The sequence below is a fragment of the Delphinapterus leucas genome, chromosome 12 (genome assembly GCF_059928025.1).
Source record: "Delphinapterus leucas isolate spDelLeu-1000000601 "Yukka" chromosome 12, BTC_Dleu_Yukka2, whole genome shotgun sequence".
In the NCBI taxonomy this organism is placed as follows: Eukaryota; Metazoa; Chordata; class Mammalia; order Artiodactyla; family Monodontidae; genus Delphinapterus; species Delphinapterus leucas.
Genome location: NC_143140.1, coordinates 87,487,169 through 87,508,147, shown reverse-complemented (window position 1 = coordinate 87,508,147; position 20,979 = coordinate 87,487,169). Strand labels below are relative to the sequence as shown.

The 20,979-nt window shown below is 41.2% G+C and overlaps 1 protein-coding gene across 5 annotated transcripts in view; it reads right to left on the bottom strand.

Moving 5' to 3' along the window:
- Positions 1-20,979, bottom strand: part of TULP4 (TUB like protein 4) — a 228,283-nt gene that overhangs the window by 166,814 nt on the left and 40,490 nt on the right. For all 5 annotated transcript variants that reach the window (XM_089922203.1, XM_022560335.3, XM_089922202.1 and 2 more), the window contains one exon: positions 2,195-4,424. In XM_089922203.1, coding sequence (XP_089778329.1) covers positions 2,195-2,446 — 252 coding nt within the window. In that variant the 5' untranslated portion in view covers positions 2,447-4,424. The remainder of the gene's footprint in view (positions 1-2,194; positions 4,425-20,979) is intronic.

Here is a 20,979-nt window from a genome sequence, read left to right as displayed (position 1 = left end):
ATGTACCACAATGTTCACTGCAGCAGTATTTCCAATAGTCAGGACACGGAAGCAACCTAAGTGTCCACTGACAGATGAATGGATAAAGAAGATGTGGCACATATATACAATGGAATATTACTCAGCCATAAAAAGAAATGAAATTGAGTTATTTGTAGTGAGGTGGATGGACCTAGAGTCTGCCACACAGAGTGAAGTAAGTCAGAAAGAGAAAAACAAATACCGTATTCTAACGTATATATGTGGAATCTTAAAAAAAAAAAAATGGTACTGATGAACCTAGTTGCAGGGCAGGAATAAGAGGCAGACATAGAGAATGGACTTGAGGACATGGGGTGCGGGGGGGGAAACCGGGGTGAAGTGAGAGTGGCATGGACATATACACACTAACGAATGTAACATAGTTGGCTGGTGGGAAGCAGCAGCATAGCACAGGGAGATCAGCTCGGTGCTTTGCGATGACCTAGAGGGGTGGGATAGGGAGGGTGGGAGGGAAGCTCAAGAGGGAGGGGATATGGGGACATGTGTATGCATATGGCTGATTTGCTTTGTTGTGCAACAGAAACTAACACAGTATCGTGAAGCAATTATACTCCAACAAAGATCTATTAAAAAGAAAAAGAAAAATATGTCTTTTAAGAGAGCATCCAGTTCAAAATTACAGGTGTGTGTGTGTGTGTGTGTGTGTGTGTGTGTGTAGTAAGGACAGAAGAATCTGTAAACCAAAATTCCTTGCATAAAACTACCTTTTTTTAATATGAAAAGTTCAAATCCAAAAGAAGTTTCTTACACAACTGAAACTTTTCATACATCCATGGTAGGGGTATCAAATGGCACAATCACTTTGGAAAACTGTTCCTGGCAATTCCTGTTACACCTAAATGCATGCCCACTGTGCAACCTGGAAACCTGTCGTGAGTGCACAGGTCCACAGGAAGGCACGCACACGAATGTTCGGAGCAGGTTTCACCAAGACAGCGAGAAACTGGAAGCATTCCAAACGCCCACCATTTCAAGAATGGAGGAATGGAAAAACTGTGGTGTCCTCCTTCAGTGGAAAACTAACATCAGTTAAAAGGAACAAACTAACAGCACACATGACAGGGATGAATCTCACAGACACAATGTTGAGTGAAAGAAGCCAGACACAAAGAGAATAAAATGAATGATTCCACTTACATGAAGTTCAAGCACAGGCACAACTGATCTGTGATGACACAGTCAGAGTCTGGGTCACCTCTCAGTGGGCTGTAGGGCCTGGGAAGGGGCAGCAGGTACCTGTGAGAGGTCCTGGAAATGTTCTACACCCTGATCTGGGGGAAGGTTACACGGGTGACTGCGTATGTAAATAATCACTGAGACGTACGTATGCGTACGGTTAATGCACTTTACTGTATGCTACCCTTCAAAAATACTCTTCCCCTTTATAACGACTAACCAAAAACCATCTAGTGACAATTTAAGGTGGATTCCTCATAAGAAACTAGTGAACAGTGAAGAATGAATATGGTTAACACGCTACGCAAGTACAACTCTTCTTGTAAACACACTGCTCACTAAATGCTGGTTGAAGGAATTTCAAAGATAATGACCATGGTTATGTTTCAGAAGCCCAGAGGAATCTATACGCATGTATACATAGCATAATGTCCTCAACAGAATATACCCCATAGATGTGAAAAACCATGACTCTTGTCCAATCACTCCTTTCACCTCTGTCCAATTAATTCCTTTGTTTACCTCCCACTACAAGAATACAAGCTAGGTGTTACACCATCACAAAGCATACAGATGTGAACTGTGCACGGCCAAGACAGCACCACTTCCATGGCCTGCACTCCCCGTCTGACACTGGGGCAGTGACTCTTTGCCATGGATACAGGCGACCATAAAGGCTCAGAGCGTGACAGGCAGGTTAGGATCGTCTCATCCAACCTCACACCTGGTCAGAAAGCCGCCCTGGTGTCCCTGCCAGGGGGCAGCCCACCCACCGCAGGGAGAGGACGACCAGGGACGCTGGAGAGGTGACACAGCCCGCCGGGAACTGTGTCTCCGACTGGGACACACACACAAGACAGGGTTCACGTCTGAAAAGTCTCCCTCGGCAGCAAGTCTGAGAAACTGGAATCCATGCAGGCTGGGCTCAAATCCACTGCTAGTGACCAGACCAAAAGTGAAACAGAAGCCCGCTCACCTCGCTATTGTGGCCCCGAAGGTTGAAGTTGATTCTCTGCGGAGTGTTCCTGTCCCGGCGGCAGTGGCTGGAGGTGAAGGTCACGCCAACAACACCGCGCCCATTACCCGTGGCCAGCCAGCCCTCCTCGTAGTAGCGCCTTCTGCACACGGGCTTCTCCTTCTCACTCTTGGGGACGCGGCCCTTCCAGGACAGGCAGAGGATGTTGGAGTCACTGCACAGGACAGGCCCATGCTCCACCGCTGCATACATACTTTTTTTTGAAGAACCGTTTTACTTAAAAAGTAATGCTGAATGCTGAAAAATTGCTTTCACTGACAGATCGATGTTATTTTTGTGGTTGGCTTGCGCTGTTTTCCCTGACCCCCTTTTAAGACTGACCCGGTTCTAATTAGAAGGTCAGTATTTTATAAAGATCCACCAAATGCATAGTGAAAAAATTCCTCTATAAAAGATGACGGCAGTCCGCTAAGAAAAGGTAATGCTTAAAAACAACGTGGGGTCCATTTTTATTTTCAAGTCCTCAGAGGAAGAGGGGGCTGACCCTTTGGAGAAAGAGCATTGTTAACAAGTGGTGATAAAGAAACTGAGTGTTCTTCTTTTCACTCAACTTGGTTCTTCTTATTCAGCCTGAGATTCCAGTTTAGTGTAATGTGATTCCAGAGACAAAGGGCTGCAAATACATAGATTTCAAGTAACTTAAGGCTTTGAGAATCCCTCGAGCTGGAACCTTCTCTTCAAAAGCTCAGATGCAGAGACAGAATACATGGGGATCATCTTCCTTCTGAAGCCACCCTCTGGCTTGTTTTCTCAACTAGACAAATCTCTGCTGCTAAAGCTGAAAAACATTGCATAAAGGGAAAAAAAGGCACACAAACCGTGCAAAACAGACCAGAGTTTGTGCAGACAGCAGTCCAAATTTTAGGAGAAAAAAGGACTCTTTCCCCACTGTTCAGAACCAGAAACCTCCAACTTCAGAGCCCAACCTGGCTTCCCAGCAGGTGGCTATGTCCCCGGGGAGGGCCCCTCTGCAGGCCGACGCACCCCTCGGTGCCATAGAGGCGGGCGAGAAAGCCCCTTCCCTCAGCAGAGCCAGAAGGCTCTAAAGCTCTCACGGGAGGGAGTCTGAGTGTGGGCCCCCCGCGAATCCTAAATACTCCTGCTGGCAAACGGGAGCCAAGCTGGGCTGCAGGCTGTGTCTCCTTCCCTTCCTACCCTAGTCACTTCTCTCCTTTCCGCTCGTAAAGATTACATACTTTTCCATCTTGAAGGGAAAAAACTAATCTCAGAATTAAGTCCATCAAGTAGGCTTCCTCTTATATACAAAGATTCCTAGACTCAACATGGAAAAGAATCCCTTAAAACGGAAAACACAGGTGAGAGTCAGCTTCTTCCCCACTGTCTCCCTACAAAGCGACCATGTTCGGCTGATGGGCACCTTCCTGATCACCTCCAGAGACCTTCTCCAAACGCCACGTGTACAGTCCAGGGAAAGAAGCTTTACTCGGATGCTCCTTGATAATTAGTTTGCAATTATCAGTTTCAACTGCTCCCTTAAGGTATTATCCTATAGGTATAGGAAAGGAAAAGGGAAGTAATAAATTAAAATTTCTGGAATACAGTTAACTGAAAAAAGGCAAAGGAATCAGTTCACTGTTCAAACTTGTCCCATCATACCCTAACTGGCTTTCCTCCAGTCATAACCACACAGTAAGAGCCACTCTTCAGTCCAGAATTTTCACCTCTGTCCAAATCACCAGACCCACTGAAAAATAAAGTGCAAAAAGCACTGCATGCTCCCCTCTGCAATGCTTGAAATCACACTTCTCCCTCAGTCACCTTCTCACTTAGTTCCTTCTTTAAACTGGAGAGGTATTTTTGAGGCCTGATCTGTGCAAGTTTTTTTTTCTTCTTTTTGCAAACCTTCTTCACCCGTGAAGACCATACGGAAAACTGGCCATTACTGATGTATTTTTCTCCCCGGGCTCCCAAGCCCAGTGGTGTCAAGTTGCTCCATCTGATTCTTAAATTAATTTTCATCAGTTGTAAAACTCTTCAAGTGCACACAAGAATGAGCCTGCTTTCTCGTGTAAATGTGTATGCACAGAAAGAAGGTTTTAAATATACATAGACATACACTCTTCAACTGGCACACAAAACGTCTGCTTTCCCAGTCATTTCAGGAACCATGGGATTAATCACAGCTTGAAGGCCCTGGAGTCTTACAAATCTGTAAAACAAAATAGGACATAAAAAAAAGAACTTTAAAATATTGAAGAATAAAGGTTCTAAAACACATTTTTGCACGAACATATGAACATCATATAATAACATCCTAATCACTGTAACTGAAATCAGAGACCCGTCTGGACACTTACATATATCAAATGGAGCAACGGACTGGTAAAATTTGAATAGTAAAAGGGTGCTCCTCGCCAACTTACAGACAACATGCAACATGAGGCGTCTGAGCGCCAGGTACCATTTACTAAATTTGCCAGCAGCCTTGCATAGTGAATGAAATAACACCGAAGACTGTCCTTCCTAGGACCGTGAGCCCTGAAGGTGCACCTTTACCACCCAGAGGTCATCAGCCAGAGTTAAGCAGGCATCTTCAAAGAGGAGGCAGGAGAGCCTCAGGCAAGTTCTCTGAATTGATGTTTTCACTTTCAGTAAAAAATAATCCCTGAAGACACGAGGCAGCAAAGGCCTTTAACTGCCGGCAGGTCACAGAGCAAGGCACAGCTGTCTTCTCGGCTTTTACATCGTCTACCAGCAATACAGTCCTAGAGAATCTACCTCCAGCAAACCCATCCCCTCTTCCTTCCTGCTGCCTTCAGTCCAGGCCCACATCACATCCGCAAAGACACTGGACAACTTGATCCCTAACTTCCCCACACCACCCCACCTTCCAGAGGACCCTCAGAGCGATCTTTCTAAAATTCAAGGCTGCCCCAAGAGCCTGGACTGTTCTCGCCCCGCCGAGGCAGTCTCCCACCCCCACCCCGGAGAGCTAGCTGAAACGGACAGCCCAGCCCCACCCCCAAATACCTGACACTGAAGGTCAAGGGCTGGGCCTCGGTATCTGCATTTCTAACAAGCTCCTGAGAGACGCTAACACTGCTGGTCTGGGACCAGCTTTGAGAACCACTGGCCTATGAGATCAAGTCCCAGCAAGACCCCTTAGGATGTGATTTCAACCTGTCCTCTTCTGCCACAGCCTCCACGTCCAGCCTGTGCTGCAGCCGTCGCCCTCTGGCCACTCCCTGAACCATGTCCCCAAGTACTGAGTGCCCCCTCTCCTTCATGTCTCCACACCTGCTGCTCCTTTGCCCAGCCAGCCCACACCCCCTCTAACACCCACCGAACACCCCCTCTCCCGTGAAGCTTCCCAGAGACTCCGTACTAACCCGTGCAACAGCCTTCCTCTCGCTGCGTCTAGAGGCTGGGAGCCTACCCTTCTCGTCCCTGGCAAGGAGCTTAGCACAAACAAGTTACTCAGTAAAAGTCTGTAAGAAGATGCAGGCGGGGGCAAGCCAGCAGCTACAGATAATTTCCTGGAGATACCCTAATTCAGACGAGTCACAGGACATATACTTCCTATGTGTCTAAAATCAAAACAGATTCTCTCAGGAAGCACTTGTACCCAAGGGGAAAAAGTGAAAACAAATGCTATAAAATTCAAATTGTGCCATGTCCTTCCTCCTGAAATTCTAATGTCACTGTATAATACTCCCTTAGTCCCTACCCTGGCCTGGGGACAGCACCACAGAGGGGAAAAGCAAAAGCAACTTCTCAAGACCCAGCAATATATACACAGGGTTTAAACTATTTAAGAGCATAATCCACGACTACTAAAGCACCCACATTAAAGACGACAATGTAAACCATCAGTTCCCTCACACTGTCCTGGAGGGAGAGGGGTCTACAACGTCAAAATTATTTTCAAAATAAAACTAAGACATTATTTGTCTTCTTCACTGCATTGACAATTTCTATCAACGGTGCGACAGCAACAGTGGGTCAAACTATCAGCCAGCTCTGTGACACAAATAAAGGCCCAGCACCAGCCAGCACCAGTGCTCATCAGAGGTTTTTAAATGCCAGCTTCCCTTAAGAATGTGCTTGGGACTTCGCTGCTGGTCCAGCAGTTAAGACTCTGCGCTCCCAGAGTCTTAACAGGGGGTCCCAGGTTCGATCCCTGGTCAGGGAACTAGATCCTACATGCCGCAACTAAAGATCCCTCATGCTGCAACTAAGACCTGGCACAGCCAAGTAAATAAATAAATATTAAAAATAAAAAAAGTTCTTAGTGCAGCAGTAAAAATTATTAATTTATTAAATCTCACCCCTTGAGGACATGGTTGTTTAATATTCTGTGTTTGAAACAGTAAATACACACATAGCACTTCTGCTGACTACGGCACTACAGTGGTAATCCTAAGAAAAAGCACTTGTGCTATAGTTTAAGTTATGGGCTGAGCAAACTGCTTTTTCATGAAATGCCATGTTTACTGGAAAGAATGAATGACAAATTATGGTCATTTAGGCTTGGGTCTTTGGCAGACATTTTTCTCTAATGTGAACAAAGTGAGCTGTCACTTTAAAGAAAACAACTGATGGTATTTGTTGCTGATAATAAAAGTAGAGCTTTCAAGTTAAAATTAGAATTGTGGGAAAACCAGCATCTATCACTATGAGCTTGATAGCTCCCCAAGATTTAAAGACACTCTGCAAGCAACAGAAGGTGATATTAATAAATGTGAATTTCTGACAGTATATTTCATAGTGTGTCAATATTTGGAAGATTCGCATAATTTGCTGAAGCAATATTCTTCAAATGACCAGTGAATGATGATACCAATTATGCTTGACAGAGCCATTCAAGGTGCAAGACAAATGGATTTTAATATAACCAAGTACAAAAAAGTCACTGATATATTTAAAATTCTACATTGCTACTAACCTTTAAGAAACTACCATTTGTTGAGTTTAGTACAGTATCAAAGAAAAATATTCATGATTAGCTGAAAAGACTATTAAAGTACTCTTCCCTTTTCCAGCTACGTATCTGTGTGAGGTCAGATTTTCTTCAGGCATTTCAACAAAAACACTGAATGCAGAAGCATATATGGGAATTCAACTATCGTTTCAATAAGTCAGACATTAAAGATATTTTACCAAAATGTAAAATAATGCTACTCTTCTCAGTAATTTTTTTAGTCAGAAAATAGTCATTTTTCATAAAAAATATATTATTTATAACATTTATAGTTTTATTGTTTTTAAATGAATTAGTAATTTTTTTTAATTTCTCAGTTTTAATTTCTAATATGGTAAATATCAAGAGCTAACACCCACATAATCAAAAGCTCTTTTTGGACTTCAATAATTTTTGAGAATACAAAGGGGCCCTAAAATCAGAAAGGTTACAAATCACTGACATATGCTAACTCTCCAGAATATAAGCCTTAAATAACTGTTGAAATAAAGTATGTAGGATAAATTTCCATAGTAAAAGCACAGACAAAAGTATTTCATTTAATATATGCTGCTAATGGTTTTTAATCAAACTTTTAAAATTACAGAGTGCCATATACGCTAGACAAAATAAGGCAGATCATTTAAGGAAAAATGACATGCTCCTTTATTATTTCTCAAATGGATAAAAGATACAAAAATCTAACAACAAAAAAACTACCATCATAGTCTCCTAATCACTGAAAGGCTGATGCCTATCTTAGTGCTACCATTAATAGAAATAGGTGATGTTGGATACTTCCCTTCTGTCTTATTTTCTCATGAGGATGAGAAAATAAGGCTCTAACTGATTAACCAGCTTCTGAGGGAAGCTGACTGTCAAATCAACACTAGTAAAGGCGTTTGGTATAAAAAGATTAAAAAGCAACTAGTCAACTGAAAGCAGGGACTCGGAACAGATGTTTGCACATCCATGTTCAAAGCAGCACTATTCACAATAGCCAAAAGGGGTAAGGAACCCAAGTGTCCTCAGACAGATGAAGGAGTAAACAAAATGTGGAAAAACATACAATATTATTCAGCCTTAAAAAAACTGGAATTCTGTCTGACACATGCTGCAACATGGATGAACCTTGAAGACATTGTGCTGAGTGGAATAAGCCAGACACAGAAGGACAAATACACGTAAGTATGATTCCACTCATATGAAGTACCTAGAGTAGCCAACTTCATAGAGACAGCGGAAGTGGTGGCTGTGCGGGGCTGGGGGCGGGGCGACAGGGGAGTCATCACCGAATGGGCACAGAGTTGCAGTTTGGGATGATGAAAAAATTTTGGAGACGGACGGTGGTGAGGGCTGCATAATAACGGGAACGTACTTCTATTAAGGCCACAATATCGTACACTTAAAAATGATAAAAATGGTAAATTTTGTTACGTATATCTCACCTCAATTTTTAAAATCAGGTGAGAAAAGCAACTATTCATACAAAGTTTTTTGATAACAGACTGAAAGTAAATACTCAGTTTGGCATTATGATGTTTTTTACCCTAAAACTGTAATACAGGCCCATGAGCCATCCTTGGAGGCTTTCATTAGGAAGAAACAATGCTAACCTCTGCATTCTGGCCCAAACCTGCTTCTGTTAATTGCAGCTTATTTTCAGACTATTCCTATAGTAAATCACTGAAAAATCTATTCTATTCTATCCATTCTACTATAATCTGCTTTTAGAAGATTACAATCTTAAAGCAAATAATACATGTGCCTGATTGAATTAATAACCTGACGGCGATCTAGGAGACAGTAAACATGTTAAGATGCCTCACACTCTAACTTCCCATACTATCCAGTTCTAATGGCAAATTAGGAGTCCGAGAATTTGGGAAAGTACAACTTAGGGACAGAATTGTACATCATCAAGAAAATTCTGTACTAATTACAGGCACTCCTGGATTAATCGACCAACAAATGTTAACTGAACATCTATTACGCAGGAGGCCCCTGTGCTGCACTTGCTGCCCCTCTTGCCCCCGGTTAGATATTCTGTTTTCTAACTAAAGTTATTTCACTACAGGTTATTCTGTTTTATCTGATTCCTACTTTCCGCCAACATGGATAAAATTTACTATTGGGGGGAATAAAAATGCATTTGTCACTTGTTTTAGTAGTCACCTGAAAGGGGAGAGGGGGTTGGAAACTGTGCCTGGGGAGGGCGCACACAGTGGTACTGCTGGGACGCTAGCAATATTCCATATATTCCATGTCTTGATCTGGGTGGTAGTTATGGGGTGTTCACTCCATAATTATTCTTTACTACACCTCTATGTCTGACATATTCTTCTACATGGATGGTACATCTCACAATAAGCAGGTTTAACGCACTGTGAACTATATTAGGCATCAGTTCTCCGGGGTTTTTTGATAATTTAAATCAATTATTAAGAGAGTTTTTTTAGTTATTATATACAACCTTAATGAGTACTCTCTGAATCTAGAAAATCCCAATAAAGTATCAAAAAAGCTATTTTAATTCTCAAGCTAAGAAAGTATCCACAAAGAAAAAACATATTAGGAGTAACAAATGGATATAAGAAAATTTCAGAATAAAGCTCTATTTCTTTCTAAAGGATAAAAGTTTATACAGTAGTTAGGCAGAAGACTGAGATGAGAAGCGGAAAGTAGATTTTAGGAAAAAAATACATAGATGTTGTTAGATAAATGCAAAACAGGAAAAAAAAAACAAAGTAGAAACTTTTGAATAAAATATTCCCAACAATCTAAGCTTTTGACTACAGAGTTGTTTGCAGGCTTGAGCAAAGAAAAGGATATACACGTGAGTTTTGCTGATTGGTGATGTAAATTAAGCACACCTGCTGTCCTGGGCTGAGCTCCACGGCAGGGTGGAGGGAGGGTGGCTGCCGCCGCACCGGGGCTCCCCTGATGCCTCCTTTCCACAGACAACAACAGGTCCTGAACTCCACTTTTCTTTTTTTTTTTTTTTTTTTTTCTTTTGCGGTACGCGGGCCTCTCACTGTTGTGGCCTCTCCCGTTGCGGAGCACAGGCTCCGCACGCGCAGGCTCAGCGGCCATGGCTCACGGGCCCAGCCGCTCCGCGGCATGTGGGATCTTCCCGGACTGGGGCACGAACCCGCGTCCCCCAGCATCGGCAGGCGGACTCTCAACCACTGCGCCACCAGGGAAGACCTCCACATTTGAAAGTAACTACACTGACCTGCCTCTAATTACAGTCACTCCTTTCCCTGGGGGATTTTCCACAACCCACAAACATCAAGGGAGTTTTAACTGGCTCCTAATTAGTTTCGATAGCTGCCTGGAGGCTAGTTCAAATCTGCCTTCCAAGACTGCCTTTAAAGGTAGGGATATTCTCAGATGGACCTAGAGAGTATTACGCTTAGTGAAATAAGTCAGAGAAAGACAAATACGGTGTATGTTATCACTTATAAGCAGAATCTTAAAAATAATTGAATGTGTACAACAAAACAGAAACAGACTCACAGATATAGAAAACTATTTACCAGTGGGGAGAGATAAGGGGGAGGGGCAAAAGAAGGGTAGGGGACTGTGAGGTACAAACTACTATGTATAAAACAGATAAGCAATAAGGATATATTGTACAGCTCAGGGAAATACAGCCATTATTTTATAACTTTATATGGAATATAGTCTATAAAAACACTGAATCACTATGCTGTACACCTGAAACTAATATTATAAAACAACCACACTTATTTTTTTAAAAAATCAATGTCAAACAGCCTAGGGGGCAGGAAGAGAGGGCGAGAAGGTCCGGACACTCCCAGCAATCAACTGTCACTTGGCTGCTACCTACATATGCAGGGAAACAACTACACACATGAAACATCTACAACACCACTGCAAAGATAATGGAGTTTAATAATGATTTAATATATTTTATCGTGTTATTCTCTAGATCTTAATTCTCAAAACATGCTAGTGAGATAATAACTAAAGACACATATGCATGGTTATACCCAGGCTTATTCAAAAGATGCAATCTTACTACAATTGTGTGTCACATCACTTTCCTGTTGACTGTAAATCTTAAGAGACGCTTCCCACAGAAAAGCTGTCTTATTCCGAACAGCACTAGCTCCTTTAGATGCTCGTAGTACACAGAAGCACTGCCCAGACTCACATGGCAAGGGTCTTCTCTGCTCATAGTACAGCTATTTTTCAGTATAACCCACCACACCTACTAAACCACAAACACCCGAACTCCAGTTTTTATCTCACCTGCAGTACCCACCAGTAATGCATTTAATGAAGTGTTCAACACTGTATTAAGTATGGTTCAGAGTCCCAAACAGTCGCCTACGAAAAAGGGAAACTAAATGCTGACTGAATGAGGCTCTCTTCACAACCACCTAGTGGTCACCAACACCAACCATTCAGATCTGGGCCTTCTGAAAGCCCGAGGCCCCCAGGCACTGCAGCCCATGCAACTGAAAGAATTCAGGAAGAGGACTGCGGTCCACTGCTGTGTTCAGAGAACAGCAAAGAGATACATTCTCAGGGAAGGTTACTCCTATTTACTCTCTGTGCCTGATTTCTACAGCCATTTCTAAGAACATGAACATCTAATTATCTGTACAGAGACAGGAGAGCATGGAGGCTGCAAGACAAACAGACTGATTACAAGTTTAAAAGAGTGGGAACTAGATACTTCTGAGAATGAATCCACACTGGAAACTCAGACGTTAAAATACTGTGGTGAGCTTCCAGGTGTCCGCTCCTCTGGTGAGACAGGGCCGGGAGACGCTCTCCTCAGCTCCTTGCCTGGGTGGGCAAGTCAGGCTCTAAGGCCAGCAGAAATCCTTGTTTGAGGGTCCCACCGAGTTCCCTGGTCAGAGTGCTGCACCTGAGCGGAGTGGCTGCTTGGGACTACGGCTCGGGAGCTGCAGAAAGCCTTCTTGGATTCTGACATGTTATCACTTTGGGACCACTGGCCAGGTGCTCCTGACTTGGCCACATGAAGGCTCAGACTGTCCCAGTCTCTGAAGTGAAGAGAACCAACACTATTAGCATATCTCTCACCACCATGAATGCAACATATTTCAGTGAAGAGTATCAGGAGATCCCAGACTGGCAGGTGCAAGTTCCGAGGAATGGTGGAATAGCCCAATGTATCTGGGTGACCTTTGGAGACAGCTGAGACAGAGCTACAACAGGGCAGTGGCTGACACCCAACTCATAGCCCATCTTCCCCAGCCATGTGGCTGACAGGGTCTTGGTGCTCCGGCCGGCTGTCAGGCCTGAGCCTGAGGTGGGAGAGCCGAGTTCAGGACTTTGGTCCACCAGAGACCTCCCGGCCCCATGTAATATCAATCAGCGAGAGCTCTCCCAGAGATCTCCATCTCAATGCTAAAACCCAGCTCCACCCAACGGCCAGCAAGCTCCAGTGCTGGACACGCCATGCCAAAAAACTAGCAAGAGAGGAACACAACCCCACCCATTAGCAGAGAGGCTGCCTAAAATCATAATAAGTTCACAGACACCCCAAAACACACCAACAGACACGGTCCTGCCAGGAAGCCTAAACAACCCACTGAACCAACATTATCCACTGGGGGCAGACACCAAAAACAACGGGAACTATGAACCTGCAGACTGTGAAAAGGAGACCCCCAACACAGTAAGTTAAGCAACATGAGAAGACAGAGAAACACACAGCAGATGAAGGAGCAAGGTAAAAACCCCACCAGACCTAACAAATGAAGAGGAAACAGGCAGTCTACCTGAAAAAGAATTCAGAGTAATGATAGTAAAGATGATCCAAAATCTTGGAAACAGAATGGAGAAAATACAAGAAATACTTAACAAGCACCTAGAAGAACTTCAGAGCAAACAAACAATGGTGAACAACACAATAAATGAAATTAAAAATTCTCTACAAGGAATCAATAGCAGAATAACTGAGGCAGAAGAACAGATAAGTGACCTGGAAGATAAACTAGGAAGATAAAATAGTGGAAATAACTACTGCAGAGCAGAATAAAGAAAAAAGATTGAAAATAATTGAGGGCAGTCTCAGAGACCTCTGGGACAACATTAAACGCACCAACATTTGAGTTATAGGGGATCCAGAAGAAGAAGAGAAAAAGAAAGGGACTGAGAAAATATTTGAAGAGATTATAGTTGAAAACTTCCCTAATATGGGAAAGGAAATAGTTAATCAAGTCCAGCAAGCACAGAGAGTCCCATACAGGATAAATCCAAGGAGAAATACACCAAGCCACATATTAATCAAACTGTCAAAAATTAAATACAAAGAAAAAATATTAAAAGCAGCAAGGGAAAACCAACAAATAACATACAAGGGAATCCCCATAAGGTTAACAGCTGATCTTTCAGCAGAAACTCTGCAAGCCAGGGGGGAGTGGCAGGACATATTTAAAGTGATGAAAGGGAAAAACCTACAACCAAGATTACTCTACCCAGCAAGGATCTCATTCAGGTTTGACAGAGAAATTAAAACCTTTACAGACAAGCAAAAGCTAAGAGAGTTCAGCACTTCCAAACAAGCTTTACAACAAATGCTAAAGGAACTTCTCTAGGCAAGAAGCACCAGAAAAGGAAAAGACCTACAATAACAAACCCAAAACAATTAAGAAAATGGGAATAGGAACATACATACCAATAATTACACTTTAAATGTAAATGGATTAAATGCTCCAACCAAAAGACACAGACTGGCTGAATGGATACAAAACCAAGACCCATATATATGCTGTCTACAACAGACCAACTTGACCTAAGGACACATACAGACTGAAAGTGAGGGGATGGAAAAAGATATTCCATGCACAGGGAAATCAAAAGAAAGCTAGAGTAGCAATTCTCATATCAGACAAAATAGACTTTAAAATAAAGACGATTACAAGAGACAAAGAAGGACACTACATAATGATCAATGGATCAATCCAAGAAGAAGATATAACAATTGTAAATATTTATGCACCCAACGTAGGAGCACATCAATACATAAGGCAAATGTTGACAGACATAAAAAGGGAAATTGACAGTAAAACAATCATAGTAGGGGACTTTAACACCCCACTTTCACCAATGGACAGAATATCCAAAATGAAAATAAATAAGGAAACAAAAGGTTTAAATGACACATTAGGCTTCCCTGGTGGTGCAGTGGTTGAGGGTCCACCTGCCGATGCAGGGGATGCGGGTTTGTGCCCCGGTCCGGGAGGATCCCACATGCCGCTGTGCGGCTAGGCCTGTGAGCCATGGCCACTGAGCCTGCGCGTCCGGAGCCTGTGCTCCGCAACGGGAAAGGCCACAACAGTGAGAGGCCCGCGTACCGCAAAAAAAAAAAAAAAAAAAAAAGACACATTAAACAAGATGGACTTAATTGATATTTATAGGACATTCCATTCAAAAACAACAGAATACACATTTTTCTCAAGTGCTCATGGAACATTCTCCAGGACAGATCATATCTTGGGTCACAAATTAAGCCTTAGTAAATTTAAGAAAACTGAAATCGTATCAAGTATCTTTTCTGACCACAATGCTATGAGACTAGATATCAATTACAGGAAAAGATCTGTAAAAAATACAAACACATGGAGACTAAACAATACACTACTTAATAACGAAGTGATCGCTGAAGAAATAAAAGAGGAAATCAAAAAATACCTAGAAACAAATGACAATGGAGACACGATGACCCAAAACCTATGGGATGCAGCAAAAGCAGTTCTAAGAGGGAAGCTTATAGCAATACAATCCTACCTTAAGAAACAGGAAACATCTCAAATAAACAACCTAACCTTGCACCTAAAGCAGTTAGAGAAAGAAGAACAAAAAAACCCCAAAGTTAGCAGAAGGAAAGAAATCATAAAGATCAGATCAGAAATAAATGAAAAATAAATGAAGGAAACGATAGCAAAGATCAATAAAACTAAAAGCTGCTTCTTCGAGAAGATAAACAAAATTGATAAACCATTAGCCAGATGCATCAAGAAAAAAAGGGAGAAGACTCAAATCAATAGAATTAGAAATGAAAAAGGAGAAGTAACAACTGACACTGCAGAAATACAAAGGATCATGAGAGGTTACTACAAGCAACTCTATGCCAATAAAATGGACAACCTGGAAGAAATGGACAAATTCTTAGAAATGCACAACCTGCTGAGACTGAACCAGGAAGAAATAGAAAATATGAACAGACCAAACACAAGCACTGAAATTGAAACGGTGATTAAAAATCTTCCAACAAACAAAAGCCCAGGACCAGATGGCTTCACAGGCAAATTCTATCAAACATTTTGAGAAGAGCTAACACCCATCCTTCTCAAACTCTTCCAAAATATAGCAGAGGGAGGAACACTCCCAAACTCATTCTACCACACCACCATCACTCTGCTACCAAAACCAGATAAAGATGTCACAAAGAAAGAAAACTGCAGGCCAATATCACTGATGAACATAGATGCAAAAATCCTCAACAAAATACTAGCAAACAGAATCCAACAGCATATTAAAAGGATCATACACCATGATCAAGTGGGGTTTATTCCAGGAATGCAAGGATTCTTCAATATACACAAATCAATCAACGTGATACACCATATTAACAAACTGAAGGAGAAAAACCATATGATCATCTCAATAGATGCAGAGAAAGCTTTCGACAAAATTCAACATCCATTTATGATAAAAACCCTGCAGAAAGTAGGCACAGAGGGAACTTTCCTCAACATAATAAAGGCCATGTATGACAAACCCATAGCCAACATCGTCCTCAATGGTGAAAAACTGAAACCATTTCCTCTAAGATCAGGAACAAGACAAGGTTGCCCACTCTCACCACTATTATTCAACATAGTTTTGGAAGTTTTAGCCACAGCAATCAGAGAAGAAAAAGAAATAAAAGGAATCCAAATCGGAAAAGAAGAAGTAAAGCTGTCACTGTTTGCAGATGACATGATACTCTACATACAGAATCCTAAAGATGCTACCAGAAAACTACTAGAGCTAATCAATGAATTTGGTAAAGTAGCAGGATACAAAATTAATGCACAGAAATCTCTGGCATTCCTATATACTAATGATGAAAAATCTGAAAGTGAAATTAAGAAAACACTCCCATTTACCACTGCAACAAAAAGAATAAAATATCTAGGAATAAACCTACCTAAGGAGACCAAAGACCTGTATGCAGAAAATTGTAAGACACTGATGATAGAAATTAAAGATGATGCAAATAGAGGGAGAGATATAACATGTTCTTGGATTGGAAGAATCAACATTGTGAAAATGACACTACTACCCAAAGCAATCTACAGATTCAATGAAATCCTTATCAAACTACCACTGGCATTTTTCACAGAACTAGAACAAAAAATTTCACAATTTGTGTGGAAACACAAAAGACCCCAAATAGCCAAAGCAATCTTGAGGACAAAAAAAATGGAGCTGGAGGAATCAGGTTCCCTGACTTCAGACTATACTACAAAGCTACAGTAATCAAGACAGTATGGTACTGGCACAAAAACAGAAATATAGATCAATGGAACAGGATAGAAAGCCCAGAGATAAACCCATGCACATATGGTCACCTTATCTTTGATAAAAGAGGCAAGAATATACAGTGGAGAAAAGAGAGCCTCTTCAATAAGTGGTGCTGGGAAAACTGGACAGGTACATGTAAAAGTATGAGATTAGAACATTCCCTAACACCATACACAAAAATAAGCTCAAAATAGATTAAAGACCTAAATGTAAGGTCAGAAACTATCAAACTCTTAGAGGAAAACATAGGCAGAACACTCTATGACATAAAACACAGCAAGATCCTTTTCAACCCGCCTCCTAGAGAAATGGAAATAAAAACAAAAATAAACAAATGGGACCTAATGAAACTTCAAAGCTTTTGCACAGCAAAGGAAACCATAAACAAGACCAAAAGACAACCCTCAGAATGGGAGAAAATATTTGCAAATGAAGCAACTGACAAAGGATTAATCTCCAAAATTTACAAGCAGCTCATGCAGCTCAATAACAAAAAAACAAACAACCCAATCCAAAAATGGGCAGAAGACCTAAATAGACATTTCTCCAAAGAAGATATACAGATTGCCAACAAACACATGAAAGAATGCTGAACATCATTAATCATTAGAGAAATTCAAATCAAAACTACAATGAGATATCATCTCACACCAGTCAGAATGGCCATAATCAAAAAATCTACAAACAATAAATGCTGGAGAGGGTGTGGAGAAAAGGGAACCCTCCTGCACTGTTGGTGGGAATGTAAATTGACGCAGCCACTATGGAGAACAACATGGAGGTTCCTTACAAAACTAAAAACAGAACTACCATATGACCCAGAAATCCCACTACTGGGTATATACCCTGAGCAAACCATAATTCAAAAGGAATCATGTACCAATATGTTCATTGCAGCTCTATTTACAATAGCCAGGTCATGGAAGCAACCTAAGTGACCATCAACAGATGAATGGATAAAGAAGATGTGGCACTATATACAATGGAATATTACTCAGCCATAAAAAGAAATGAAATTGAGTTATTTGTAGTGAGGTGGGTGGACCTAGAGTTTGTCATACAGAGTAAGTCAGAAAGAGAAAACAAATACCGTATGCTAACACATATATATGGAATCTAACAACAACAAAAAAAAGGTCATGAAGAACCTAGGGGTAAGACGGGAATAAAGGCACAGACCTACTAGAGAATGGACTTGAGGATATGGAGAGGGGGAAGGGTAAGCTGTGACAAAGTGAGAGAGTGGCATGGACATATATACACTACCAAACGTAAAATAGATAGCTAGTGGAAAGCAGCCGCATAGCACAGGGAGATCAGCTCGGTGGTTTGTGACCACCTAGAGGGGTGGGATAGGGAGGGTGGGAAGGATGGAGACGCAAGAGGGAAGAGATATGGGGACATATGTATCTGTATAACTGATTCACTCTGTTATAAAGCAGAAACTAACACACCATTGTAAAGCAATTACACTCCAATAAAGATGTTTAAAAAAGACAGGTAAATTTAAAAAAAATATATATATATATATAAAGACACATATAGATTAAAAGCTACATCTACTGAGAAAGATATACCAGGCTAACACAAGTTAAAAAAGTGGGAGAACCGATATTAATTTCAGACACAGCAGACTTCAGAATAAGGAAAATTATCAGGGATAAATAATGGCTTTACATAATGATAAAGGAGTCAATTCCCCAAGAAGACGTAATACTCCTTAATGTGTATGTACCTAACAAGAGAGCATCAAATTATGTGAAGCAAAAAGTGACAGCACTGCAAGGAAAAAGAGATGAGTCCACTATCATAGTTGGAGTCTTCAACAGCCCTCTATCAGAAATGGACAGATCCAACAGGCAGAAAATCCATAGCAATTTAGTTGAACTCACCAGATTAGGAAGGGAGAAATAAAATAATTAGTTAAATGTTTAAAGGAATAAAAAAGCAAGCAATTAGACACTATCTAAATTGACCAGAGAGACACAAAAGGAAAGCCTAATCACTAAAACAGAATGCAATATATGAGACATCAGCCAAAAAAGGAATTAATGAACTGGATCTAACAGCTCAAGAAATCTCCCATGAAAGCTTCTGTAGTACAGAGGCACAAGGAGATATAAATATAAAGGAAAGATTAAGAGAAAAGCAGGACAGATCTAACTGGAATTCCAAAAGGATAGTACAAAGAATATGGAAAAGAAATATCTGAAGACATAATGACAGAATTTGCCAGTACTGATGAAAGATCCACAAATACAAGAAGCACTACACACACACACACACACACACACACACACACACACACACACACCAAGGCAGATAAATAAAAAACAAATCCACACCTGAGTACATTTTAGCAAAACACAGAGCCAAAGAGACAGGGACTTACAGAGCAATGACAGACTGAGAACAGACATCTCAGCAGCAACAATGGCAGAGATCAATGAACTAAGATCTTCAAAGCACTGACAGAAAATATAGAATTCTATTCTGGATATGTAACACAGAATTATATACCCAGAAAAACTGTCTTTTAAGAATTAAAAGTTAAATAACAAAGATGATTAAAAAGGGCAAAAGCTAAATTTTAAAACCAGCTGAACTCACAAAATAAATTCTAAAGCATATTTTTCAGGTAGGAGAGTGACTCAGAAGGAAAGTCTATGATAGAAGAAGAAATGATGAAAAAAGAACTTGTTAAACACGTAGGTAAAATTAAACACTATCTTTTCAAAAAAGAACAATAATAGCAGACACTTACACAGCACCTGCTAACCACCAGATACAGTTCTAAATGCTCTATAGGTACTGCATTTCTCATTCAAAACCCCTGGCCTCAGGAAAAAAGTCCTTTTACTGTCCATACTTTACAGATGAGGAAACTGAGGCACAGGGAAGTTAAGCACTTTGCCCAACTTCACTCATCTGGTAGGTGGCAGAACTGGGGTTCAAACAGGCTGTAGGTTTCTAGCCCCTGTGTTTAACCACTGACCTGTGTCTATTTGAAGGGGGAAATAGAAAACTAAAAAAAGAAAAAGAAAGACCATTGGGTGAAAAGAAGAATGATCAGAGCTATACCCTAAGGCCCTTATAATGTTCAGAAAGTTAAAACGCTAGTTAACTTTACACTTGATTAGCTTAGGTAAGCATGGTGAATTGTAAAGGGCAATCTCTGAAAGACCAGAAACAAAGTACAAAACATCCGGGGTCACAAGACAGAAAAAATGGAGGAGTTGGGAGTGGATTCAAATCAGTCCTCTGAAAAGAGGAAAACCAAACAAAAGGCAGAATAAATGAAAACAAGAGACAGAAGTTAAATGCAAATATATTAGTCATCACAGCACATCAATGATTAAAAGACCTAGTCTTGCCAGTTCAAAGAGTATCAGATTACACCAAAGGGAAAAAAACCCAGAAAAACAGTTAAATGCTTTCACAAGAGACATACCCAAAACCTAAGATCAAGTTAAGAATGGAAATAAAAGGATTTTAAAGTGAGAGAGTGGCATGGACATACACACACTACCAAACGTAAAATAGATAGCTAGTGAGAAGCAGCCACATAGCACAGGGAGATCAGCTCAGTGCTTTGTGACCACCTAGAGGGGTGCAATTGGGAGGGTGGGAGGGAGGGAGATGCAAGAGGGAAGAGATATAGGAACATATGTATATGTATAACTGATTCAGTTTGTTATAAAGCAGAAACTAACACACCCTTGTAAAGCAATTATACTCCAATAAAGATGTTAAAAAATAATAATAATTAAAAAAAGAAAAGGATTTTTTTTTTTTTTTTTTTTTTTTTTTTTGCGGTACGTGGGCCTCTCACTGTTGTGGCCTCTCCCGTTGCGGAGCACAGGTTCCGGACGCACAGGCTCAGTGGCCGTGGCTCACGGGCCCAGCCGCTCTGCGGCATGTGGGATCCTCCCAGACCGGGGCACGAACCTGTGTCCCCTGCATCGGCAGGCAGACTCTCAACCTCTGCGCCACCAGGGAAGCCCAAAGAAAAGGATTTTTAAAAGAAGATATGTTATGTATACAGAAACGAAAAGAAAGCTAGGGTTACTCTATTAATATCAAACAAAATACATTTTAAGGCAAAAGTAGTTAACATGGAGCAAAGAAGAGAGCTAGCCACAGAGTGATCAACAGTCCTATTCACCAGGTGCACATCACAACTCTAACGTGATAAAACTCAAAATGAAATAACGTTGAAATACACAAGGCA